The sequence below is a fragment of the Vipera berus genome, assembly GCF_964194415.1.
Source record: "Vipera berus genome assembly, chromosome: Z".
Classification (NCBI taxonomy): domain Eukaryota; kingdom Metazoa; phylum Chordata; class Lepidosauria; order Squamata; family Viperidae; genus Vipera; species Vipera berus.
The window spans coordinates 33,680,557-33,707,900 of NC_138205.1; the positions used below are offsets into that span (position 1 = coordinate 33,680,557).

At 41.7% G+C, this 27,344-nt stretch overlaps 1 protein-coding gene across 2 annotated transcripts; it reads left to right on the top strand.

Annotated features, from left to right (window-relative positions):
* Positions 1–393: 393 nt before the first annotated feature.
* On the top strand, positions 394–15,058 carry PHB1 (prohibitin 1). 2 transcript variants are annotated; one of them, XM_081344414.1, is made up of 7 exons: positions 394–590; positions 1,937–2,066; positions 5,581–5,742; positions 6,539–6,681; positions 11,985–12,101; positions 13,021–13,116; positions 14,675–15,058. In XM_081344414.1, exons 2-7 carry the CDS (start codon positions 1,979–1,981, stop codon positions 14,885–14,887), a joined length of 819 nt encoding a protein of 272 aa, XP_081200540.1. In that variant the 5' UTR covers positions 394–590; positions 1,937–1,978; the 3' UTR covers positions 14,888–15,058. The 2 variants fall into 2 exon arrangements, with proteins under 2 accessions (XP_081200540.1, XP_081200539.1); XM_081344413.1 differs by lacking the exon at positions 394–590 and adding an exon at positions 611–814.
* The last annotated feature ends 12,286 nt before the right edge of the window (positions 15,059–27,344 follow it).

Below are 27,344 nucleotides of genomic sequence, written 5' to 3' on the forward strand. Positions count from 1 at the left end.
TCAAAAACCATGGTTAAGTAAACCATGAACACAGCTTCGGTTTTTTCGCACAAAACCTGTTAGGCCATTAAAACTTTTTTTTAAATCCCGCTCTATATTCTTAAACAGTTGTAGGTCTTTCAGCTGCGAAAGAAAAGGGGGGGGGACGTGTTCCGTATACATCATTCTTCTCTTTCCTACACCAATTCCAAAAATGGCATATTCAAGCTTTAAGTACTAAGTTCTTCATCTCCAAACGGAAGAGGAAAAAAATAATAATCATGCACTCCCACGTTCACCTTTCCCTCGTGCTTACCGCCTGGCTCAGTTTAACCAGCGAACAATTCCCATGAAGCCCTGCGGCGTACGCCAATAGGAAAGGGTGGGCCTTTGCATTGCGATGCCGTTCGGGATTCGAAGTTTCATCTTGCTTGTACATGACCCATGGTGCTGAGGTTTTTGTTTTTGTCTTTACCGTTGAAAGAACTACGAATCCCGTCAGGCACTGCCACAGCCAGCAAGAGCCATGCTCGGGTGCGCCTTGTGCGTCAGTATAGAATGCTAGGTGGCTCGGTGGAGTCTTCATGTGGAGGTCATCTTTTCGTTAGGAGGTGAGCTTTGCCTTCTTTTTCCTTCTGCTGAACTGGGTGTATCTTTTGTTGTGAAATAACTGTGGAGAATTAGCAAAACGCGGGGTGATAAAATGCAAACGTATGTTTGAAAAGAATTTCTGATATTTGGGTTTTGCTGAATGGTTACGGTGCAGAATTCTCACAAATGAACGTTTTAAGCAGCAGATGGAAAAGCATGACCACAAAATGGAGAAATGGCTGGGGTAGGTAAGGGGATTTTGTGGGATGGGCGGATTCTGGAAATAAAAAGCATTGCACATGCTCGTCATGTAGTCTTCTAAAACCGGAGTGAAGCAACATGCTTGGGGTATTTTAGATATTTCCGTATAGATAGTAGGGATTAGAGTGAGGATTTGCAAAGAGTGGGTTCCTGAGAGAGGAAGATGTTATAATGGAGAGATTAACTAGAATAAAAGTTGCTGTGGAAATTTATATTAAAATACATTCAAGAGCTTTGGAAATGGCTGTACTTACATCTTAAAAAGAGTTCATAAAAAAAAAAGCTTGCACAGCTATTGAGTTAACCCAGAGCCTAGAACACCAAAGGAGTGTAGGACGTGTACTTTGGAAAATAGGAGTCCATCAGACCCATCAAGCTTTAACAGTTACAGGATTCTAAGAATGTGTCCATGGAACATATCGCAGTACTGAATGTAGAGACGTGGATGGGAGTTTTCCTGGGATAAAATATTTGAAAGTCACGTGTGTTAAAAGACTGATGAAAGTTGGTCGGACAGTTAGGCATACTTATTCATTTGCCAGTTTAGTCTTCTTAATGTATTTGCTAATTGCCCCAAGACAGAAAAAATGTGATAAGACTAATCTGAGCAGACTATCTTAATATTCTTCCATAATTTTTATTCAATAAGAACATTTTATCCTAGGATTAAAGAATATTTTTAAAGATTAAATCTATTAATTTAACATCCTTAATTCTAGGTTCTGCTAGGGCAAGATACTACATTTGGAAATTTCTAGGGTTGTGCAGCAATCTGGATTCAAAGAGGAAAAGGTGATTTGGGCATTCACATTGCACATTCAAGTTCATCCTAAATCAAGCATGCTGCTTTTTCCTGAGATCACATTATTTCTTTAAAGCTATATCAGCATTCTAATAATTTTTCCCCTTAAAATCTGGATTTCTGCATATTGTTCCAGGGATTGTATCTTAAATTATCCAAATAGCATTCTTAAGAAACTACTTTATTCTATGAAGCTTTAAAAAAAGGGATAGGAAGCTGCTCTTTATGCAGAAGTATTATCTGAGAAGCCATTTCTTTGCTCCAACTTCTTTTATTACTGGATTTTTTTTCTTACTTGCATAGGTGTTATTCTGTCAGAAAACAGAAGCAGGACTTATATTGACAATGGCTTCCAAAATTTTTGAGACTGTGGGTAAACTCGGCTTGGGACTGGCAATAGTTGGTGGAGTTGTCAACTCTGCTCTGTATAATGGTAAGGAAGAATTTCTGTGCGCAACATTTTCCTTCCTGTGAGATAACCAAAAAATTTTTAAGATAGGAACTGATGAGCTTGTATAATAATGATTTTGTTTAAAAATCTGAAGTCCACATTTTTAGAAGATTCTTTTAAATTCTTCAAAGAATTTTTTTAAAACTACAGAAAACAGTAGCTCATTCTAGTATAATTAAGCCTATAATCAAAGTCCTACCATTTCCTACTTTTCTCCTGGGATAGTTATTCTTCTTTAGCCATTGAACAATACTTTTCTAACTGTTGTAGAATTTAGTACAAGTGCTGTTTATCTATTATAGGTCAGTTACATTTTTAAAAATTAATGTGCTCATTTTCTGAGCAAAACCTTGCAAGGATGTTCACAATTATATTTTTAACTGTGTGCAACTAAATGTCAATTTTAAAATGTAGCATTACATTGTTTTCCTGAACAGAAGTTGAAATGTGTGCAATGTGTTCTGCCTTAAAGAAAAGTCTCAGCAGATGGCAGCACCCTTTGACCTTTGGTCTTGAAGAAGCTAAGCGTAGTAGATATGGCCAATACTTTGATGAAAAAGCACTAGGAAATCCTGGGACTGTAAACTAGACAGGCTGGAGAGCTTGCAAAAAACCTCTAAAAGTTAAATTACTTTTAGTAATTAAAGTTAAATCCTTTAAAAGTACTTTTGTGCTGTTGCCAAGAAAACAGTATGAATGCAATCACCAAGAGTTGCACCTCAGTTAAAGTAGATTTCCCTGCACCTTTATATTTTCAAGATACTGGTACAAAGATATGAATGCGTTGCTGAAAAATCCCAGTCTCTAGGGTCTATTGATTCTGATAACATCCAATAGAGCTTCTAAAATTAACGTTGAAGCAAGTAGTAGCTTATTTTAAAATTTTAGATTACAATAACAATTTAAGTACAGCAACAAATAAGCAGCCAATGTGACTGGCACACAACAGTGAACTATGCATCTGAATGCCTGGCTCCTATATTATTCAAGTATTCTATACTAATTGAAATTTCCAAGCTATCTTTAACAGTGGATTGGTTAAAAAAACACATTGCATTGGTCATCAATAATGGTTTCTCAAGCAACCATAGTTTGTGGTACAGCATAAGCAGATCAATTCCTTGTTGGGTGTAGTATGGAGACTTGTACTGAATCTAAGAGAATTTTCCCAAATTGTATGTTTTGTTTTTGAGAAAAGAGAAGCAGTTATATAATTCTATCTGAGCAAATGAAAATCAGAGGACAGCATAATTATCCTTTTCCCAAATATCATCTAAGTGCTTGTCCTTAAACATAGTTTCCTAGTTCTGATCTAACTACTGGGGCTGATATACAATATCATCCCAGCGGAGAAAAAAAAGCATTAGCAAGCTTAAGAAACCACAAGTTTTCCAGAAATATAAGAGAAGAAAATAAATGGGAAAGTTCTAGATGGAATAATTTTTTTCAAAATCAACCCCAAGTGTAGGATGAAATGAGATATAGTCTAATTTGAAGAATAAGTTGATGGGGTACTCTAAAAAAGGACATTGTTGGCTGAAAATCTGAACAGTAGCACTGTACGCTATTATAGTCTCAGTTGAAGTACAAGTAATTCTTGACTTACAACCAAAAATTGGGACAAGAATTTCCATTGCTAAACAAGGCAGTTAAGTGATTTGCACCTGATTTTACTATTAGCCATAGTTGTTAAATGAATCATGGTCATTAAGCGAATCCTGCTTCCCCTATTGACTTTACTTATTGGAAGCTGGCTGGGAAGATTGCAGATGGCGATCATGTGACCTGGGACACTGAAACCATTGTAAATGCATATTGGTTGCCAAGTACTTGAATTTTGATCCCATGACTTTGCGGGTGCTGCAGTAGTCACAAGTGTGAGGACTGATTCTAAGTCACTTTCAGTGACATTTTAACTTTGGTCATTATATGAATGGTACTTAAGTAGAAGACTACCTCTATGTAAAATGACATGAGTGACATAAAATATCCCTAGCAAGGTGTTTTTCATAAGTTTTGTGGTGTATCTCAGAGTGCAAATTCTGACAGTTGTAATACTTCAGGATTGAGAAAGAGCTGTCATAAAGGGTACATTAGTGAGGCAGGGATGACAAAGCAAATAACAAAGATAAAATTTCAAGGAATTGATTGTTTGTTGACATGATCTGATAAAAACAAGAGTGTAGAGGAGCTATCACTTCATGGGAGAACGAATTATTGTATATAGAACATTCCAGATTTAATCACTAATGTCTTTAATCAGTTTCAGCTAGACTGGAGTTTAAGGAGCATTGGCAGAATTGTAAGTAATCCAGTCATAAGCTGCTTTGAACTGGTCAGTTAATGAAGTAATTAGCACAACAGTGATGCTTCTCCATTTCTCTGATAGGGCAATACCAAAGCACATGAACTGGAGATTATTACTTTTCCACACACAATAATGGCAGTGAATAAATGAGTTGTAATTCTATGTATCCAGTGAGTACCTGATTGGTGAAAGCTACGATCTGGAAATAATAATGCAAAAAGAACATCGAACATTGCGCTACTCCAAAGTATCTGGGAGTAACTCTGGACTGCATGCTTACTTTTAAGATCACTATTTTAATACCTAGCGAAAATATTTGCTAGAAACAGCATTTTGAAGAAATAATGGGCCCAACCACACACATTAAGAACATCTGCATTACCCCTATGTTAAATCTGTAGGAGGATATGCCAGCTCTGTTTAGTATAGATCAAAACATGCAAAACAGGTGGATGTGGCCCTAAATGAAACAGTGAGAGTGGTCACATAGTGTCTAAAACCTTATCTAGCTGGTATTCACCTCACCCCGCCCCCCAAAAAAATGCTGCCAAGAAAATGCTGCGCAGAAGGTGGGGTTAAAATGACATCCACAGAAACACACCTGCTATATGGCCATCAATCTCCTAAAATCAAGACTGAGATCGAGGAACAATTTTCTCAAAACTTCTGCCCCTCCTAACAACTGGCTGCCAGAGATTACCCTGAAATTATAGAAAGTGCATAAAGAGCTACCAGGCAACTGGGCACAACCATACAACTGTCTGCCACGTGGTCAAAAATAGCCTTGGCCTGTGTGGAAATCACTAAATCGACTGCGTGCAGAGTATGAAGATCAAAGACAACCTAAGAAAATGGGACTTCCTTACAGAAGATACTTCCACACATACTACAATGCGCACGATGTCCTTCAACATGTGTGGAAGAAGACCTCGTGCTGGCAAGAGAAAACACTGTAGGCATAGTTCAATACTTAGCGAATGTCATTTAGTTTTAATCCTGTTTATTTTATATACTTTTTATACGTGCTCTATTTTGATTACCGGTACCTATTTTATTGGCTCACTGTTGCATTTTGTAGGTCTATAATTTGTTGGTGCTTCTGACACACAGAATACAAAAAGGATTCCATTTTTTCCTGCTTTTCTTGTATTCAAAGGATGTTGTTTAAATTTTCCCCCCTATTTGCAGTGGATGCAGGCCACCGGGCTGTCATATTTGATCGATTCCAAGGTGTTCAAGACATAGTGGTGGGAGAAGGAACCCATTTTCTCATTCCTTGGGTTCAAAAGCCAATAATTTTTGATTGCCGTTCCCGCCCTCGCAATGTGCCTGTAATCACTGGGAGCAAAGGTAAGCGGCAAGACATACCCTATTTTTATTAATGGAATGGAGAGCTGGAGGTAGGTAATTTGACATGCAAATCTTGAGCATATAATAGCATCTAGCATATCTTCATCTCAAATTAAGACAAATTTCATTTGGTTAGTTAGTACTTAGATGACAGATCACCAGGAAGTGCCAAGAAGATAAAGTAGACATCAATGGCAAGCCACTTTTGTATCCCTGCCATGAATATTACAAGGACTCAAAAATATAATTTAATGAAAATGTATCACCAAAGCAAGCCATCCTATTATATTTGTATCATGGAAATAAGAGTTAAACACATACCAACTTGTTATCCTTCTCTTCCCCCACACACATACTCCAACATTTTGGGGGAGAGGGAAGGGGCAGTGATTTGCAGATCATCTTACCTAGTTTGGGATGTTTTTCCCCTCCCTGGAGCCTACATTCCCTAATGCAGCAAGAAAGTAAAAACTAGCAAAGTTTACTAGATAGGATTGGAGTGGAGGAGGGAACTATTGTGATGGTCATCTTTATTCTTACTAAAGTTGGCCTAGAACTGTTTAGGAGAGAAAATTGGGTTAGATTATTTGGCAGCAGATCATCCTTTATTTTGGCTTCCAAAATATGTATGTGCAAGGCTTATCTAAGTATCTTCTGGATGACTATACTGATGGAATTCAGGGAGTTCAATAGACTCAAAAACTAGGTGTGGGAAACTTGGTATAGGCTCAGAACAGCTTTCTTCTTTATTTGTAAATATGTAACTGCTACGATCTGCTTCCTGTCTTCTGGGTAGATCTACAGAATGTGAATATCACACTCCGAATCTTGTTCAGGCCAGTGATGACGCAACTCCCCCGGATTTTCACCACTATTGGTGAAGATTATGATGAACGAGTATTGCCTTCCATCACAACTGAGATCCTCAAATCTGTGGTGGTAAGAGATAGTAAGATAAGACAATGTCTCCTCTTACAAGGCTAGGCATTATTTTCACAATTCTAATTACTTCATTTAGTGGGATGCTGCAAAGGCAGGGACTATTTCATTTTATTCTGTGTAGCCAAGTATTCCTTCTGACTGTCAAAAGCCTTTCTGATTCTGTTTCCTTCCTTTTCTGTTTGTGGACATATTCTTATACAGCACATGAATAGGATCCTGGAGGATCCTGGAAGATCTACGCCCTCCAATGCACCTGTTGTGACCTGGTTGGTGCTGTTGGATTTTGTGAGGACGTGGGGGACATCAGTAGACTTGGGGGGATCAGTCTTCATTGATCACACTCTGGAAGGCCCCAATGACTATAGAACTGAGGGCCCATGGAGTTGTGGTCAGGTACATCTTTCTGGAATGGCGGAGCAGCGGGGGATCCCGCCATTAGCTGACCAGACTATGATAACTATGATGATGGCTTGCCTTTTACACATTATCCCCAAAGGACTCAGAGGTGCCTGGATATTAGCCACCGTGAGAGGGTGGCTTGAATTTACATCTGCTGCCCCTAGAGGTGGGAGCTCTAGGAGGCATGCCATATCCGGAGTGGTTATTTCAGACCACCACCTTTTCCCCGGGAATTGGCTTGGCAGCCGTTGTGAGAGGACGGTGGTCGGCCTGCTCGGGGGAGTTTACCCAGCTGAGTGGCAGCAGCTGGGTGGAGGTCTGGGACACCTATTCATCTCTGTTAGATCCTCCTTACTGACTGACCATCAACTGTGGACTGCCTTCTACTTGGACTACGCCTTATGCCTTCCCTTAAATATTCTTGCACGGACTTGCTCGCCCTCAGGGGTGCTCCCCCTTCCTGGGTGCGACCCGCCTTTCTAGCCGCTTACGATCTCGAGGAAGGGCCCATTTATTGGGACCCCGAGAGATGGCTGGGCACGGGTAGGGGCCTTCGACGGAAACCCAATAGGAGGCCCCTGATTAGTTTTCTTTCCAAATTTTTTAGGGGGCTAGGGAGGGGGGAGGGTACTCTTTTTGGTTGTTTGGACAAGGGGGGCAGTCCAACAACCTCTGTTCAGGCCAGTGCCAAGGTAGTTCGCGGGGGGGAGGGGCGGGGGCCGGTTGCCTCCGGGGCTCCAGGGCTGGTCGTGGGAATACCTATTCCCACGACATTAGGGAATGGCAGCAGGTGTAGGAGCAGAGGGCCGTATCGTCCTCAGGGAAGGCCTCTCCGCTGCTTAAGAGCGGTGGGGCACTCCGACCCTCTGGCTCCGCCCCAGGGCTCTGGGAGTGAGGAAGTGCAGCCCCCTGAGCTCCGGCTGGTGTACTTGAATGCCAGGTCTGTCGCTAATAAAGCTCCTCTCGTCCGTGATGTGGTCGAGGGTGAGCTGGCGGACCTGGCTTGCATCACGGAGACTTGGTTGGGCCCAGAGGGAGGGACTCCTCTGGTTGATCTTTGCCCACCAGGTTTCCGGGTGCTACACCGGCCTCGGGCTCAGGGTAGGGGTGGGGGTGTGGCTGTTGTCATGAGGGAGACCTTATGTCCGCGGGAGGCCACCGTTCCCCAGATAGTCGGGTGTGAGTCTCTCTTTTTGAGATGCGGCCCTGGTGCGCAGTTGGGCTTGCTGCTGGTGTACCTTTCGCCTAGTCACATAGCAGCAGCCCTGCCTGAGCTTCTCGATGTCCTCTCTGGGTTGGTGATTGAGTTCCCGAAACTTATAGTTTTGGGGGACTTCAATCTACCATCGCTGGGAGGATCATCTGAGTTGGCTCGGGAGTTCATGGCTTCCATGACGGCCATGGACCTGACGCAAGTAATTTCGGGACCGACTCATGAGGGAGGCCACACCCTTGACTTAGTTTTCTTATCTGGACGGTGGTTAGATGATCTTGGTGGGGGCTCCCCAATTGTTATGCCCCTGTCATGGACCGATCATCATCTCCTGCGGCTGGTCTTCCATTTTGCCACCCCCCGCCGTGGGAGTGTGGAACCAATTAAATGGTACCGCCCCAGACGCTTAATGGATCCCCAGAGGTTCCAGGCGGCGCTGGGGTCCCCACCTGCCTCCCTTGCTCACAGCTCGGCAGATGCCTTAGTGGAAGCCTGGGAAAGGGCAGCCACTGAGGCCCTTGACCGAGTTGTACCCCTGCGGCCCCTGACCCAGTGCAGATCCCGTCGAGCTCCATGGTTTTCCGCGGAGCTCCGGGAGATGAAGCGTCGGAGACGGGGCCTAGAGAGCGGTTGGAGATCCAGCCGATCCGAACCCGACCGATTGCGACTAAGAACCTACACTAGGTCTTATCTCGCTGCGATAAGGGAGGCGAGGTCTAACCACTTCGCCACCCTTATCGCGTCCGCAGATAATCGCCCGGCCGCCCTGTTTAGGGTGACTCGCTCCCTCCTGAATCAGGAGGTGAGGGAGGATCCCTTGCAGGGTCGTGCCGAGGAGTTTAACCAGCATCTGTCGGACAAAATCGCTCGGATTCGGACCGGTTTGGACTCTGACTGGGCAGAGTCTGTCGAGCAGGACGCGGGCGGTCTTGTTGATATCACCTGGGAGGAGTTTGATTCTGTGACTCCGGAGGAAGTGGACAGGATCATGGGGAGGCTGAGCACCACCACATGTTTATTGGACCCGTGCCCTTCCTGGCTGGTCTATGCAGCCCGGGAGAGGACACGCAGCTGGTTCCAGGCAGTTATATCGGCTTCTCTGAGTGAGGGTAGCTTCCCCGCCGTCTTGAAAGAGGCGGTGGTGAGGCCTCTCCTCAAGAAGCCTGTCTTGGACCCAGCTGTATTGAACAACTTTCGTCCTGTCTCCAACCTTCGCTTTCTTGCGAAGGTTGTTGAGAGTGTGGTGGCGCATCAGCTCCCTCTGGTCCTGGATGAAGCGGATTATCTAGACCCGTACCAATCGGGTTTCAGGCCCGGGTACAGCACGGAGACGGCATTGGTCGCGCTGGTGAATGATCTCTGGAGGGCTCGGGACAGGGGGCATTCCTCTGTTCTGGTCCTGTTAGACCTCTCAGCGGCTTTCGATACCATCGACCATGGTATCTTGCTGCGGCGTCTCAGGGGATTGGGAGTGGGAGGCACAGTTCTTCAGTGGTTCTCCTCCTATCTCCTGGGACGCTCGCAGTCGGTGTTGGCAGGGGGGCAGAGATCGGCCCCTAGGTCTCTCGTTTGTGGAGTTCCTCAGGGGTCGGTTCTCTCGCCTCTCCTGTTCAACATCTATATGAAACCGCTGGGTGAGATCATTCGTGGTTTTGGAGTTGGGTATCATCAGTATGCTGATGATACCCAGCTTTTCCTTTCGACCCCAAACCACCCCAGTGATGCCCTCAACGTGATGTCCCGTTGCCTGGAGGCGGTTCGGGTCTGGATGGGGAGGAACAGACTTCAACTCAACCCCGACAAGACCGAGTGGCTTTGCATACCTTCATCCCGGGTTTATTCGGACATTCCACCTCTTACTATGGGGGGTGAATTATTACCCCCCGTAGATAGGGCTCGCAACTTGGGAGTCCTCCTAGATTCACGGCTCACCCTGGAAGACCATATAGGAGCTGTGACTAGGGGGGCTTTCGCCCAGGTTCGCCTGGTGCACCAGTTGCGGCCCTATCTAAGCCGGGATGATTTATGCACGGTCACTCACGCGCTCGTGACCTCTCGACTTGACTACTGCAACGCTCTCTACATGGGGCTGCCCTTGAGGACCACCCGGAAGCTCCAACTGGTACAGAATGCAGCCGCGAGAGTTGTGTTGGGAGTCTCCCGATACTCCCACGTTACACCTCTGCTCCGTGAGCTGCATTGGTTACCGGTTGCCTTCCGGGTGAGATTCAAGGTATTAGTAATGGTATTCAAAGCCCTCCATGGCAGGGGGCCGGAGTACCTGAGGGAACACCTGCTGCCGGCATCGACTTCCCTCCGCCCTGTGCGTTCCCACAGAGAGGGCCTCCTCAGGGTGCCACCGGTCAGAGAATGTCGACTGGTGGCCCCCAGGGGGAGATCTTTCTCTGTGGGCGCCCCGGAGCTATGGAATCAGCTCCCGGTTGAGCTCCGGACGGCGCCCGACCTTCGCTCCTTTCGCCGCGAGCTAAAAACATACTTTTTTGAACAAGCTGGCCTGGCCTGATGGGGGGATCGGGGGTTATTTATTAGGTTTTAAATATCTATTTTAGTATGTGGGCATTTATTTAATTTAGTTTTAACTTTTGTAATTTGTATTTTTATTCTTGCCCTGTTCACCGCCCTGAGTCCTGCGGGAGAAGGGCGGTATAGAAATATTATTAAAATAAAATAAAATAAAAAAAACATGAAAACTCCTGTCAGTTTCATATGTGGACATTACATTTCTCTTTCTTGGAAGGAGAAAAGGGGAAGATGCCATACATAAACAAAGGAGGAAGGCATCTTAGAAGGAATACTCAGAAATTATATTAATCCAGTACACTCCAGAGCAAACAGTTTGCAGGGACTGAATAATAAAAGGAATATGAGGCATCACATTTTTAAAAAATAACTTGGGGATTTAGAGGCATGAACTTGAAAGTGTGTATATATTGTGGTGATGAGATTTTACCACTTAGTATCTGTGCAGTAAGATCTGTGTTGTTTTCACTCCTATTTCTCCTTCCTTATTTAGTAACCCCTTCCTTTATCTGATCCAATCTTATTCTCCCATTTCCCATCCTTGCCTTATATCTCATGGATACTTTTTTTTCTTCTTTTTGTTCACTCTGCTGGTACAAGTGAATAGATTATAGGAGTATGTTTCAGTGTATAAGAATGATTTGTATGTGTGAAAGAGTGAAGTTGAATATGAAATTTAAGATTAATTTTATAAAAGTATAGGGAAATAATTTCAAAAAATTTCATTTTATTTTTTTTTTAAAATATGATTTTGCTTTTATAGCAGGGCTTTGGACATATACTTACATACACACTGATGTGACATACCCCTATATTTACTAGGGAAAGAGATAATGAGGTTTGTAATCCAAGACATACTGGGCATACCAGATTGGAATTTATTTCCAATGAACAGAAGAACCCAACTGATTTAGTCTGAAATCTAATTCACACTGACTTGCTCTTTCCCATAGGAGCAGTTGATGCCTGTGGGAAGGCTATCACTGAAACAGCAAGAAAATAATGCTTGCTATTAAATGTGGTGCATAATAGTTGGTGATGGGCCAAAATTCTATCTGATTTGGGATTAAACTTTAATAAATCAGTAGTTCTAATTTTAGCTTTGCTGTCTATTCTAACTGCTGTTTTGCATATCTCATTATTCCAGGCTCGCTTTGATGCTGGGGAGCTAATCACACAAAGAGAGCTGGTTTCCAGACAAGTGAGTGAAGATCTCACAGAAAGAGCAGCAACATTTGGACTCATTTTAGATGATGTTTCCTTGGTAAGAGGCATTCTACATCTATAAGCTGTGTAAATATATGTATGTATGTATGTATGTATGTATGTATGTATGTATGTATTTTTAATTTAAATTTTTCCCTGTAAACCGCCCTGAGTCCTACGGGAATAGGGCAGTATACAAGTTTAATAAATAAATAAATAAATGTGTGTGTGTGTATGTATATGTATATGTATATGTGTGTAAATTTTCTGGATTGCTAACAAAGAAAGGGAGACTGATAGCAATCCAAAAAAATTTACACAAATAATGTAACCAAAACAAACATGTGAATGAGAGGGTGCGTAGAAGACAGTGTCACTTCCCCCACAAAAATACAGAATGGGAAAACGGCACTTCATATGACCCCTAGATGGTTGTGAGAGTGACTTGACACAAGGGAAGTTGTCTCCACCCCGTGTTGCTTGTCGTGAGGATACGTGTATGTTTTGTTTTGTGGCTTCTCCAACGTGACACCCTTTTAGATCCATTCACCATGTTGTCTGGATGATTATGGAAATTAAAATCTTAGCTCCAAGGGAGCATGGAGTTAAAGCTGGAATTCCATTCCTCCAATCTTTCAGTGGGATACAGAAACCTATCTGGTAATATGATTTGTTGGGAGTGGGGAATGAGAATGGAAATAGCAATGGAAGGTGTCTGGAAGTCAAACTGTTCTCATTTCTCGTTATATATATGCTAGGAGGACACAATTACCTGTGGAAGTGATATTAATAGTTTGTATCAGTGTTTCTCAACTTTGGCAATTTGAAGATATATCAACTTTTAATTCCCAAAGTTCTCCAGTATGCTTGCTATGTAATTCGGAAACTTGAAGTCCGCACATCTTCAAGCTGCCAAAGTTGAGAAACAATGGTTTATATTATTATAACTCATTGATATTTTTTACTTTCCATCTCAGACACACCTGACATTTGGAAAAGAATTCACAGAAGCAGTAGAAATGAAGCAAGTTGCCCAACAAGAAGCTGAAAGGGCCAGATTCATAGTGGAAAAGGTGAGAATGTATACAGGCAACTTTAGCTCACTCCTTGCTGAAAAGATTTTCATCTCCTTTTTTAATGCTCCATTTGTCACAAATTGTCATTTCTAGCATCTAGTTATAGCCATAAATAGGGATATGCAGAACTCACTAATTCAGGAACTAATTTCAAAAACTCCAGAACATTTTGTTTCTCCTCCAGATAATGCTGAAATCTCCTCTGCACTATATTATCTTTGCCACAGTTTGGTGGCTTTCACAAGCAATTCTACTAAATTGGAAGTGGTTTGAGATCTGGATATGGCATTTCAAATACAAGCAGCCTTGTATTGAAACTGAACTACGAGTGGGATACATCAAACTGCTTTTAGATCAAAAGATTTACTTCCAGAATCATTGAACAGCACCTAGAATAGCACAATCTAAGGAAAGAAATGGAACATTCCCAAATTCCCCAAAACTTTCCTGATTTGATACGTTTTGCACATTCTAGTCATAAGCACGTACAAATGACTAAAAACAATACAAAAACATTAAGTGTGATAAGGAACTGCACATTCTATATGTTTTTGGCTTCACAAGTTGTGTGAATCCAGCCATTTTGGCTTAAAACATGATTAAAATAAGACATGCTTATTATGATGACAGAATCCAGTCTCACCTTTATTAAGAATACTGTCAAAATGGGAGCTATATTGTGTTCCATCTTTTTCCTCTTCCCATCTGCTGCTGCTTTTCTTGACACTCACTATTCTTAGCAACAGCATGGTCATAGCGCTTTTTGTTTAAACAAAGTTACTTCCTTTAAGAGACTATTTTATGGCTAATGGGAGTTTCTTTTCTGGATTTGGAAGAAGACCTCTAATATCAGATACACATCCTATCCTTTTGCATGTATCCATAGTTTCCCCCCCCCCCCTGATAATTAGAATTCCACATTCAGTTCAGAAAATAATAAGAATCTAGGGCAATGATGGCCAACCTTTTAGAACCTTTTTTTTTGTACAAGGCAGCAGAGGCCTAAAGCAAAAAGGGTTTATAAAACCCAGCTGAAGGCCTAGGGATGGGGAGACGGCGCGCATGCCCACAGAGGTTCACCACCATGGATCTAGGGCATGGCAAAAGCATAAGTGAAAATATTAAATATCAAAGTCTCAACCATGCATATATAGTGTGAACTTTCAAAGTACCTATTTAATTGGTCTTGTATCATTCTTTCTAGCTGCTTGCTCTGGGAGAAACTTCTTTAATGATTCTATTAAAAAGGATAACAGGGATTGCTCTTTCTTGACATCTGCTCTCTGTCATGTGCTAGGAATAGTAGCAATACCAATATTAGAACATTAACATAGTAAGCAGAATTGCTACTCTTGCTTTATCAAAATATCAAAAGTACCGATCTGATATCATTTTTCCATGCATATTCATTTTCTCTGTCCTATATTTGTTTTGTTAATTGCCTTAATTTGGCTATTGTCTTATAACTACCGCAATTCTTTCATTAGCTAGATAATACATGATGCTTACCTTTTTTTCCTGAAGTAATTTTTTGCTTTCTGTTTCATTTCTACAGGCTGAGCAGCAGAAGAAAGCAGCTATAATTTCAGCTGAGGGAGATTCAAAAGCAGCTGAGTTAATTGCCAATTCATTGGCTTCAGTAGGTGATGGCCTTATAGAATTGCGGAAGCTTGAAGCAGCTGAAGATATTGCTTATCAGCTCTCGCGGTCCCGTAACATCACCTATCTGCCATCGGGACAGTCAGTGTTGCTTCAACTACCCCAATAAGTGTCCTCCAAATTCACCCACTGTCTCCCCATCCTTTTTTCTATTCTTTCTTTGGGGGAGGGGAGACAAATTTGCCAAAGTAATCCTAAGCTTTCTCAATTGGGTTAAAAATATAAGAAATTAAGATTGATTGAAAGTCCCTTCGAGTAATAAAGGCAATCATTCTTCATATTCTCCTTCTAGAGTATTCTTTTTTAGAAGATCAATGCTTAGAATAAAAGCTGTAAAGGATTGCTGAATTGGCAAGATAGTGCTGAGTAATCTAAATTATGCATCTTCTGGAGAAAGCAATGTTGATTGTCAGCAATCTGTGGCCCATAAAACAGTTTAGAATATATTCCATTTATAGCCTGATGTTAATGCAATTGAGGATCATGATTACTTTAAAAAAAATCATTTAGCACAGAAGCTGCCAACAGTGAGAATATTATTTTTCCTTTCATAAACAATCAAATGTTTTAAATAATTGTGTTTAATAAAGTATATTAGCAAGAGCTAATATCAATGCCATATTTCAATAGAATGGAATTTTTTAAAAAAGTTTTCTAAAAATCTCAAAATAGATATTTGTCAATATTGTACATTTAAAACACAGCTGGATAAAATTGCAATAATTTGAATCATTTCAAGATAAAAGCAATAACTATGCTGACCAAGTATAAATACAGAAATAAAATGTAATAAGATGAAAAAGTTAATACCATACTTTAGGGATGAAGTATTAGTTGTAGCTATAGAAATATATCCAGAACATCTGAAAAAAACAGGAACATTCTAGATTGCTCTTGAAACTATGATCTTAGGGAAGGCCAACCATCAAAAAGCCATTTTTCTTAAGCCATGAAAATTGAGGCTTATTTGAAGGGTCTCTGTAGATGACTAAGTCAGGATGAGTACTTATTGGAGAATCACAATCCTAACAGCAATTAAGATTTCAGGTTCATAAGAGCAATGCTGGATCAGATCAGAAGGGCATCTCTTCCTATAGTGGTCAGCTATAGATAAATATGAGAATAGCATCTTCAAAAAGAAGCACACTAATGCTTGGCTGGACCATCTTGCAATTTTATCAGTGGAATACATGAAGGATTCACTGAATGCTAAGAGGTCAGCATTCATCTTGGAAAAGGAAAGCTTTACTTTTCAGGTAGAGCTTCAGATATACTAGGGAGTATGCTAACAAGGATAAGTGGATGATGGAGATAATAAGAGACCAAGAAAGAAGGTGCTCTACCTCTAGGAATAAAGCAATATATCAGATGGAGGAAGCAGTGTCACATTTTGGGAAATTGGTGTAATGTAGCATGTCATGATACAAGCTGTTTTTCTGGCATGTTTTTAGTTCTGTTTATTGTTCTGTAAAAAAATGACTTGGATAGCCTTCTTAAATCTCAGATCTTTGAACAAGTTCATCATGCACCAAGCCTTCAGAATGTTGACATAAAAGCCATCATTCCAGATGACTTACTAGCCTCCGTAGGCATGTTTGAAGCCTACCCACATAACATTATCAGACTGTCCCTCTAAAGATTTCTCTAGTTCATATGTGGGAAGAACCATTTTCAATTCATAGTACTCCCGTCAGCATCCAGGTTCACCAAAATGAAGAAAAGCCTTCATGGGGCATTTCTGGACACACAATCTTAATAAACATATTACTGAATATTACAATCAATTAGCTGCATTATCAGGATATCCTATAAGCAATGTCTTGCACTAGAGATCCACAAGATTTCAGGGGAGTGGAAGACATCCTGTAATCATTGTTTTTAACAACAGGGAACAAACAAGTAAAATATTTCTGATTCCAAGATGACAAGAGTAGTATGAACCAATGCCTTGTTGACTCTGTCTTAGAGGATAGCTGTATTCCTTTCAAGTGATATCTACACTGGCCAAATTAGTTTGCAAGATGAGAATCTTCAAGATACAAATGACCTAGTTGCTCTCTTCTAGCTAATAGATTTTCTTATATTGCAGGGGAGGAGCCCATGTAGCCTTACTAGCTATCTGCTGTTTGTAGCTGCAAGGGTCCCAGAAATATTAAGACTTCCCAACTATTATAAAAAGGGCTGGCAAATTTACTTATGCAGGAAGATAATAATCCTAAGTTCTAAGGTCTCTGAAAAAGGAGTGCTATGCTGATTTTAGCCTCGTTCTGTTCAGAAGTGTCTCCACAACATACCGTAAGATACTATTCTGGTCACTGAAGGGTGGACTTGATAGTCCAACCTTTCTAGAGCTGTGGGGTTTACAGAGAAGGCTTATATAGGATCATGAGTCAAATCTCTAATTGCAAGAATTAGACAGATCGCATGATGCTTCTTTAACTGAATATACCACACAGAATATATGCTGTGTAAAAATAGAGAAATTCCTCCCATTCTCACAAGAGATGGCGTGGAAGTCATGTAAAACTACATGAGATTAAACAATGAAATATGAGTATCTCTTCAATTTCAGATGGACTTTATATATCATTCTGATAGCTAATGATTATAATATGGGTAAGTAATTTGATCTAATATATAACAAATTGTTACGTTCCTCAAAGTTAAGGAGAATAGATCATAGTTCTGTTTATAAAATGCACTAAGACTGGAGGTGCATCAAAGCTAGGATCTCCGGGCCAAATCACAAGTGCCTAATAAAGAACCAGAGTAGCAAGCACTTAGTGGCAAAATTCAAGACCTCTCATCTGCTGCATTGCTTGTTTAAAACATATTAGGAGGTGAATAGCTGGATATACAAATTGCAAAGTACAGCTGGGGATGTCAAGAGAAACATAAAAGTTAAAATCCAGAAAAAAATTAGAACCGAATGAACGGATTGCTAACAAATAGTGCCCAATAGAAAAATAAGTAATTAAAGTTGATTATGTAGAAAGAATGGCAATTGGACTTAACAATTACCACTATTTTGAGTCCAGTTGGATTTAACATGAGATTCTTAGCAAAGATGAGACTGAATGCAAGCTGGACCCCTTGCTCAGAAGATTCAGCAATATGGAAGATGCCAGTTATATCAACCAGTTGACCTGTCTCCTGGGCAAAAAGACAGCAATCTATAACATACCTAGCATATACACTTTAGGTATTACTCTTGAGTAAACTAGGACCAGTGAAAATACACACAGGAAGCACAATATCAAGTCTTCCTGTATATCATGAAATTGGGAGAAAAATAATTCACCTTGTTCTTTTGGAAAAAAGGCTGATCAGGGAGCCCTGTTCCCAGGGCTTGGGTTAATATTTGTGGAACCCCTGAGATTTGCGGAACATTTATTGTGGGTAATAGTCCATATATGATTCATACAATATAAAAATAGAACCACTGTGTTGGAAAGTTGAGATTACGCTGCAAAAATCTTTTTGAACCCTCTACTTCCGTTCTGTTTTGTAAACAGGTAAGGGGTCTCTTTGTATTTGTATTTTTTTTTTGTAAGTATATTGTGTCTGTTTGTGTGTGTGTGCATGTGTGTGTGTGTGGTATGTGTGTGTTTGTAGAAAATGTTCTAATAAAGTACTTAGAAAGTGATTGTGCTATGACTGCATGTATTTGTAATAACATGTTTTAATTAATAGCTCCCAACATCTTTCTCATTAGAGTTGGAAATAGATTGGCTTTAAATAGTCTTTGATGATCAACTCTCCAATTAAGTATTATCAATATAAAAAAGGTGAAATTTGCTCTGCCCTGACCATGGCTCATTGCTCTACTGCAGAGCTGTCAAACCTGCAACGTCACGTGACATGTCACAACGTATCATAACTTTTTTTCATTCCCAGCAATGAATGATGCCTCCGGCCCATGGACTGGCAGTTTGACACCCCTGCTCTATTGTGTTAAGAGTCACCGTATTCACCAATTATAATGCATTTTCTTTTTCACCTCCTGCCCTGAGAGTGAGATATAAAACAATCTAAATACTGAGACTGAGGAAAATGGGGAAAAGATCAAGATGTCTGAATTCTGGATTTCTTAGTCTTCTGATTTATGCAAGCATGCATAAAATCTGCCTTACATATTATTACTTCTTATGCCACAGAACTAGTAAAGGAGCATTCTGCAAAGAAAATATTCTGTTTTCTTCCTGAACACTATTTACATTAGTTTTTGTCCTATGCCTATGTGATACATCTCTCCTTATTGGCCAGCATGTCCATGTTATCTCTAGATACTTGTTATCACTAGATGTTCCCATTGGCATTTGCAATATAGATAGATCTAGGATTCCTTGGTACAAGACATCACATGTAGTGATGTCTAGGCTCCAGTCTAACCTCTTTTGTCAATAGTTCTTTAGTCCCACAAAATCAAGCTGTAAACAGAAGCAAAAAAAAACCCCTCTTAGCTATTTTTGCTAGTTTCCTCATTTGATTTATTTTTCTCTAATGTGTTTGACATCACTTATTCCAAAAACAATTAGCCTGAAAGATATAGTATATGTGTCAGGACCCACCCCAATCCACATCTTAGGAAAATAAAGAACTCTTGGAGCCAGGGCTTGTCCAACAGGAGGTTTTACTAGGATGTGATCGGTTGTGGAAATACAAGACAGGATCTGGCATTGTGTTACAACTTATGCTTTATAAAGAGTTCCCGGTTCAACCCACTCCCCTCAAAACCCATTTGGTCAGACCCACATCAATTAAACTTCGGTGTCAACCCTTTCGTGGGAAAGAGGGAACTTCCCGTGTCTTTATGATTATTGCTTCCTTCCTTTTCAGATTCAAATGGAGATACAAACCAGATCCCCCCTCCCTTCCCCTCCTTTGTTGTCCTAAGATCAAAAGGGTTTTCCCTGGTCTTTGAATGCAGTCTCTGGCCAGGCTGAATAAACACCTTCTCCTCTCCCCCTCGAAGAAATGGCAGAATCCAGGGAAGGCACAATATTTTAAACATACATTTATGAATGTGATATAAATGGATTCTGACAGTGGGCTCTCCTTTCTTTAAAAAAAAGATAGGTCCATCTGCGGGGAGAAAAGGAAAAAACAAATATAAACATTAACCCGGTTTGTTCAGATATTCTGTATGAAATCTCTTAAGCAACTTTGGTTCTTTAACGTGAAGTTTATTAACCCACTCATTTTCTGAGGAGGGGAGGTGTTTCCACGCCACTAAATATTGGATCGTTCCGTGGTGTTTCCTGGAATCTAAGATCTCTTTCACCTCAAAATGTTCTCCTTCCATCATGATAGGGGGTGGTGGTGGGGGAGTTTTTGTTCGTAGGGGTGATTGTTGTTCTCTCTTTATTAAACTGCAGTGAAAGATTGGGTGTATTCGTCTAAGATTTTTGGGTAATCCTAATAGAACTGTTACTGGGTTTATGATTCTTTTAATTGGAAAAGGTCCAATATATTTTGGTCCTAGCTTTTTACAGGGTTGGAGTGATTTAAGGTATTTTGTGGATACATATACCATTTCTCCTACCCTGAATGGTGTGGGATCAGCTCTTTTTTTGTCTGCCTGTGTCTTGTATGCTTGTCTAGCATCTCCTAAAGCTTTCCTAACAATTGGCCAGATGTTTTGTAATTGAGCGATCCATTCCTTTAGTTCGGGAATTATCGGTTCCTTTGGGGTTAGTTCAGGTATGGGGTTGAAACTCTGACCTGTAGCTACTTGAAAAGGAGTGTACCCTGTGCTGGAGTGGACTGCATTATTATATGCCACTTCTGCGAAAGGCAATAAGTCTGTCCAGTTCGTTTGCTGGAAATTAATAAAACATCTTAAGTACTGCTCAAGTACTGAGTTAGATTTTTCACATTGACCATTCCCCTGAGGGTGATGACTAGATGTCAGTCCTTGGGTGGTTCCTAAAAGGGATAAAAATTCCTTCCAAAATGCCAACGTAAATTGCACTCCTCTATCAGATATGATGCGTTGTGGAGCCCCATGCAGTCTGTAAATATGCTGTATAAACAATTTTGCTAATGCTTTTGCAGTGGGAATTTTTTGGCAAGGTATGAAATGTACTTGTTTAGAAAACAGGTCCGTGACCGTCCAGACTACTGTGTTCCCGTTGCTTTCTGGTAATTCAACTATAAAATCCATGGCTATTTCTTTCCATGGGGCTGAGGGGTTCGCCACCGGTTGTAACAGACCTGGCGGTTTCCTTTGCAGTCTTTTGGCCATCGCGCAAATTTGACAGCTGCCCACATAGCCCTCTATGTCCTTTTTCATGGATGGCCACCAAAATTGCCTTTTAGTTAAGTGTAAGGTTTTTACAAACCCAAAATGTCCTGCTGATTTCGTATCATGGCACAGTTGCATGAAATTGATTCTCTGGGTGGCAGGTATATATAGCTTCTCCCCCACCCAAGGCAGTCCATCTTTAATTGTACACACATGTCTATTTTTCTGGAACCATTCATCGCTTTCCAAAGACTTCCGGAATTCTATTCCAGTTTGGCTATCCACATTTGGCTTCATTTTTGCTTGTGCCCTGGTGGTGACTGGTGCTGCCAGTTGTTGTTCAGGCACAAGTGGTTTAAAGTCAGTAACCCATGTGCTATTATACTGGGGCATGCGAGATAATGCATCTGCCAGGAAGTTCTTCCCCCCCAGGTAAGTGTTTGAGAGTGAAATTGAATCGGTGAAAATGTTGGGACCAGCGGGCTTGCTTATGAGTGAGCTTCCTGGGCATTTTTAGTGCTTCCAAATTTTTGTGATCTGTCCAGACCTGGAAAGGTATTTTATTCCCTTCCAAAAATTGGTGCTATGTTAATAACGCTCACCTCAATGAGAATGCTTCCTTTTCCCATATTGGCCAACGTTCTCCAACGAGTTTTCTGGATGTATATGCACATGGTTGCAACGTCCCCTCATCATTTTCCTGTAGTAATATGGCTCCCACCGCTACATCACTTGCATCTGCCTGTATTACAAAAGGTTTGTCGGGATCTGGGTTTTTTAGTACAGGTTCAGCAGAAAAAAGTCTCTCTAGCCTCTCAAATGTTGCTTGACATTCCATTGTCCATTTTAGAGGCTGGCTGGATTTCACGGGGGACCCCCCCTTTTGTTTTCAACAAGTTTGTGAGGGGCATGGCTATTTGGCCAAATGCGAGGATGAATTGGCAGTAGAAATTTGCAAACCCCAGGAAACTTTGCAATTGCTTCTGTGTGCGGGGGGGGGTCCCCACTCTAATACTGCCCTGACTTTCTCAGGGTCCATTTCGATGCCCTCTGGGGATATGCGATATCCCAGGTAGTCAATTTTTTCCTGGTGGAATTCACACTTCGATAATTTAGCATGTAGGTGGGCAGCTCGCAACTTTTCCAGGACTGCTCTGACTAGTTTGATATGTTCCTCTCTGGTCTCAGTGAAGATAAGGATGTCATCTAGGTAGACCAGGACCCCCTTATATAGATGCTGTCTTATCACGTCATTAATTAATTGCATGAAGACTGCGGGGGCCCCTTGCAGTCCAAATGACAGTACTTTGAACTGGTAGCAACCCAATGGGCAGTTGAATGCAGTCTTCCATTCATCTCCTTCCTTAATCCTAATATGGTAATATGCTTCCCTCAGGTCTAGTTTAGTAAAAATCCTTCCTTTCGACAGGTGGGACAGCATATCCTTCGTTAGGGGTAGAGGGTACAGATTGCATTCACTAATTGTGTTCAGATTTCTATAATCTATACAACAGTGGTAAGACCCGTCCTTCTTCTCCCTGAGCAGAACCGGGGCGGCCACTTTGGATCTGGCAGGCTCCATAAACCCTCTTCCTAGGTTTTTCTTTATGAATCTTTCCATTTCTGCCATTTCCCTTGGGCTCATGGCATACATCCTGGGTTTTGGGAGTTTTGCCCCGGGTTTGAATTCTATAGCGCAGTCTGTGAGGCAGTGGGGGGAAGCTCATCTGCCCGTTCCTCACTGAAAACCTCAGCAAGGTCCCTGTATTCCTCCGGTATCTCTGGTAACCCCTTCTCTTTCCCCACTGATGCTGTCTCCTCACTCCGGGTTGGGGGGATGCTTTGGGGTTTTAAGCTTTTCTGCTCCCCCTTTGGGAAGTTGAGTTCTGCTGTCCTCCAGTTTATCCCGGGGTTCCATTTCTTCAGCCATTCCAGTCCTAAAATCATTGGGCATTCCATGCCTGAGGCCACTATAAACGTTATGTCTTCCTCATGAGACCCCAGGGATAGGTGAATTGGTAAAGTGGCTAGGGTAGCTGGTCCCCCCCCCTGCTATTGATCTATCTAATTGACTAAAGGAGATTGGTTGTTTTAGCCTCCTCACTGGGATGCTCAATCTGCCCACCAGCGTTGGGCTGATGAGGCAGCGGATGCAACCAGAGTCTTATCAGGGCTTTTATTTCGATGGCTTCAGGTATAGAGGAAGCTAATATAGTCACTGTCTTAAGTATGAGTGGAATGGATCCACTTACCAATGGTTCTCCCTCTGAGCTGTCTTCCGATGTGTCCACCATCCCTGCGGGGTAGGTTAGAGTCCAATCCCAGTTCTTGGCAGGGGTCATGGACTCTACTGCCTTTGTCCCCTTCATGGAAGATTCTTTTGTGTTGCTTTGGGACTTCCCCAGCTTCTTGGAAAATGATGCCTCTGTTTTACATGGAGGGGCTTTTGAGCGACATTCCGCGGCGCGGTGGCCCTCTCTCCCGCAATTGAAACATCCCATTGATTTTTTAGCTGTGGCTGGTGGTTTTTCCCCCTCGCGTGTTTGCTTGGATGGCAGGCGGCCCCATGGTTTTCCTCTGCGATGTCTCTTCAGTAGGTCTATTTCCACTTCCTCCGCCAGGACATACCAGTCGTTGAGATGGTGTGGGTCTCGTCGAGGCAGGCAAGCGTCATACAGGTCATAGTTTAGCCCGACTTTGAAATGGCTAAGGAGGATATCTTCTGGCCAGTTCAGCTTGCTGGCGATGGCTCGGAATTCTTGGGTATATTCGGCCACCGCCCGCCTGCCCTGCCTCATCATTTTGATTCTCTCCCGGGCCTTATGGTCAGTCAAAGGATCCTCAAACCGTCACCTCAAGGATGACATGAATCGGTTGAAGTCGTTGAGTTCTGGGGCATTGGAGTCATGCAGGTTCACCACCCAGTCTGCGGCCGGTTCGTCCAGGGCAGATTGCACAATTCGGATGCAGATTACTGGGGATATCCCGTCCGTATTCTTCCATATAGCTGAGGACTTGGGTTAGGAAAAATCCCAACCGTGATGGCTCCCCCTTGAATTTTGCTTCCAGGGGCAGGAATCTTTGACTGGAACGTTGTCGGCACCGCGGGTGGTATCGCTCCTCATCCTGATCCCTGTCTGTGGTTCGGGGGGGTACGGCTGAGGCAGCAACTTCTGTTCCAGTGGACGGCCCTGGGGTTGCAGGTGCTGGATCCCCTCCGTTACCTCTCCAATTGCGGCTCCAAGTGCTGCCTCGGCTGCGGTATTCAGCTTTCTCCTCTCGTAGTAAGCTAAGGGTTGCCTTCATCAGGCCAATAGCTCTTTCTAGTATCTGCTCCTCTTCACCGACATGCAGGGAGCTCTCCATCTCATGCCTCCATTCCGGTTGGTGGTCGCTCCGCCTCAGGGCCACTTCCCCCGATGCCTTTTCCCACTCATTTTTCCTTCCAACACCCATCGACCACCGGGGTTTTCGGTCGTGCTGCTCCACCACTTCTTCCCCGGAGGAATATGATGCTTCAGCTTCCCATCGTTTCTCGGATTTCCTTTGGGAGGAAGACTCCTTTTCCGTGGGGCTTCCCCCCTCTCTTGCTTCTTTGCCAGACATTGTATTTATTGCTAAGTCCCCCGGTAAGGTTTTCCCTTGCAGGTTGACTCTTATAGCAGATCCTGTCTACTGTCAGGACCCACCCCAATCCACATCTTAGGAAAATAAAGAACTCTTGGAGCTAGGGCTTGTCCAACAGGAGGTTTTACTAGGATGTGGTCGGTTGTGGAAATACAAGACAGGATCTGGAATTGTGTTACAACTTATGCTTTATAAAGAGTTCCCGGTTCAACCCACTCCCCTCAAAACCCATTTGGTCAGACCCACATCAATTAAACTTCGGTGTCAACCCTTTCATGGGAAAGAGGGAACTTCCCGTGTCTTTATGATTATTGCCTCCTTCCTTTTCAGATTCAAATGGAGATACAAACCAGATTCCCCCTCCCTTCCCCTCCTTTGTTGTCCTAAGATCAAAAGGGTTTTCCCTGGTCTTTGAATGCAGTCTCCCGCCAGTCTGAATAAACACCTTCTCCTCTCCCCCTCGAAGAAATGGCAGAATCCAGGGAAGGCACAATATTTTAAACATACATTTATGAATGTGATATAAATGGATTCTGACAATATGTTTATAGGAATTTTTTCTTAATAAAATGGAGTTTATTTCCAAGAAATATCCATAGCTGTCAAAAGAGGGGGAAAAACACACTGTTAAGCCCAAGGCCTAAAATTATCTATTTGTCAAATAGATGTTTTAAGATAGAGAAGCCACATGCTAATTTAGAAGAATTCAAGTTCTGAGCTGTTGCAAACTGAAAATATTAGGAGGAAATTGGGATCACAACCTAGAAAAAGGCCATGAGAAATACTGAGGGCTAGAAAGCACCTCTCTGTGGGAAGTAGGTTAAGAATTGCCAACTTCCAGAGCCAAGGAGACAAAAGAAAAGTCACAGAAGTGATAATATCTGCAAAGAAATTTCTATGTCACCCTATCTGTTAGCAAACAGATCATAGAGCAGAGACAGATGTGCTTTGTTATGTTTCTTTTCTTCCCTGCCTAGGCAATATGTTCTTTCATGCCAAAACTGAAATCAAAGGGGAGAAAAAAATCGCAGACAACCCAAACAATCTGAAAACTGGAATAACCCATTTATCTGTGGGATACTTTGCACACAGTGCTTTGACTTGATCTCTGAGGGAAGTGAAAGATATGCTTTAATGGGTGTGATTACATACTGGAAGTGCCATTTCAGTTTATTTCAGTGCAAGGGGAGACTTGAATTTTAAACCATATTATTATTATATCTTACATTATTATTTTTATGTGCTTTCTGCCATGATGACAGAAAGTAGTGTTAATTTTTATACCATTATGCCATGAAAACTAAGAAGTGTGCCAATTGTGCCCTTTTCTAGATCAGGGGGCTCTGGTCACTCATGGCTTGACTACTGAAACACACTGTATGTGGGGATGCCCTTGAAGGCTGCACACAAGCTTTAACTGGTCCAGAATGCAATGATCCAAGCACTGATACATGTCTCAGTGTACCCATGTAATACCTTTGCTTTGAAAGCTGCACTTGTTCTATCTGCTTCAGAGTACTTGAGGGTCCATTCTGCCTGATTAATTTGATCTGACATGGTTGGTGTCCGAGTTCCTTCAGTTAAGTAATGCCTTCTGTCAGGGCCCTATAATCAGTCTCTTTAGAATAAGATTCCTATAGAATAAGATTCCCCTCCAGATCCCACTCCAGGGTTTTGAAGGAGCCTGAAGACCTAACTATTCACCCATGCCTTTGATGAGGATGATCTCCTTTTAACCAACTTTATTATTCTACCATTTTTAACTTTTTGTTTCTTATTGTTTTTATTGTTGTTTTCAAAATTTAAATGTTCTCTAAATTGCCCAGAATTAAATAAATTTAATAAATAACAGTTTTGTCTTAGAGCTGAACTTTGGGGCATTTGAATTGTTTTAAATTCTAGCTCTTTCTAGCAACAATTATGACTGAAGAATCTGGGCTCAGTAGACTAACTGAATATTATATATGTCCAGTGACAATTGTGCAATTTACCTATGATAGAATCCAAAGAAAGCAAAATGCTTTTATTGATTTTAGACCTACCATCTAGATAGGTCTAAGCCTTCATTACAAAATTAATAGTTATTGCTGCAATAATAAATTGCAGGCTTCCCTTAAACGTAGTGCTTTCTAGATGTTTGTACAATTAGAATTCTTAACCACACAGAAATCCCAATCAGGTTGACGGCAGCAATATCAAACACATAACATTGAAGACAAACACACTGCACAATTTTGGGGTAAGCTACATTTGTTGTGGAATTATTAGCTGGAATTTTAGCCTTTATTATTAGCATTTTAATATTAGTATTTTAGCATGGCATCTTAGCCTACTTTGAAGTTTAGGAAACCACTGGACCATCTGTGACCTGTTGGATCATCATTTTGAAGGTATTTCCTTAGCAGACTCCTCAATGTCTTCAACAGCAGAGCTTCTAATATACTGCCTTCATAGGAAAAGTTGAAATTCTGGGAAATATTCAGAGATATACTGCTTTGAAATTAGCCCATGTTGAACTGAATAGCACAATCACCAGGAGTTGACTACATCAGACATTTTATGAAATTTTGTATTATTTCTTAAAATGTTTTATAACAATTGCCAAATTCCAATTCCATGTGACTCATGATTTTGAATGCATTCTGTAAATTAGCCCATTTGAGGTCCCTCACTTCAAAAACTTGCTCTATGA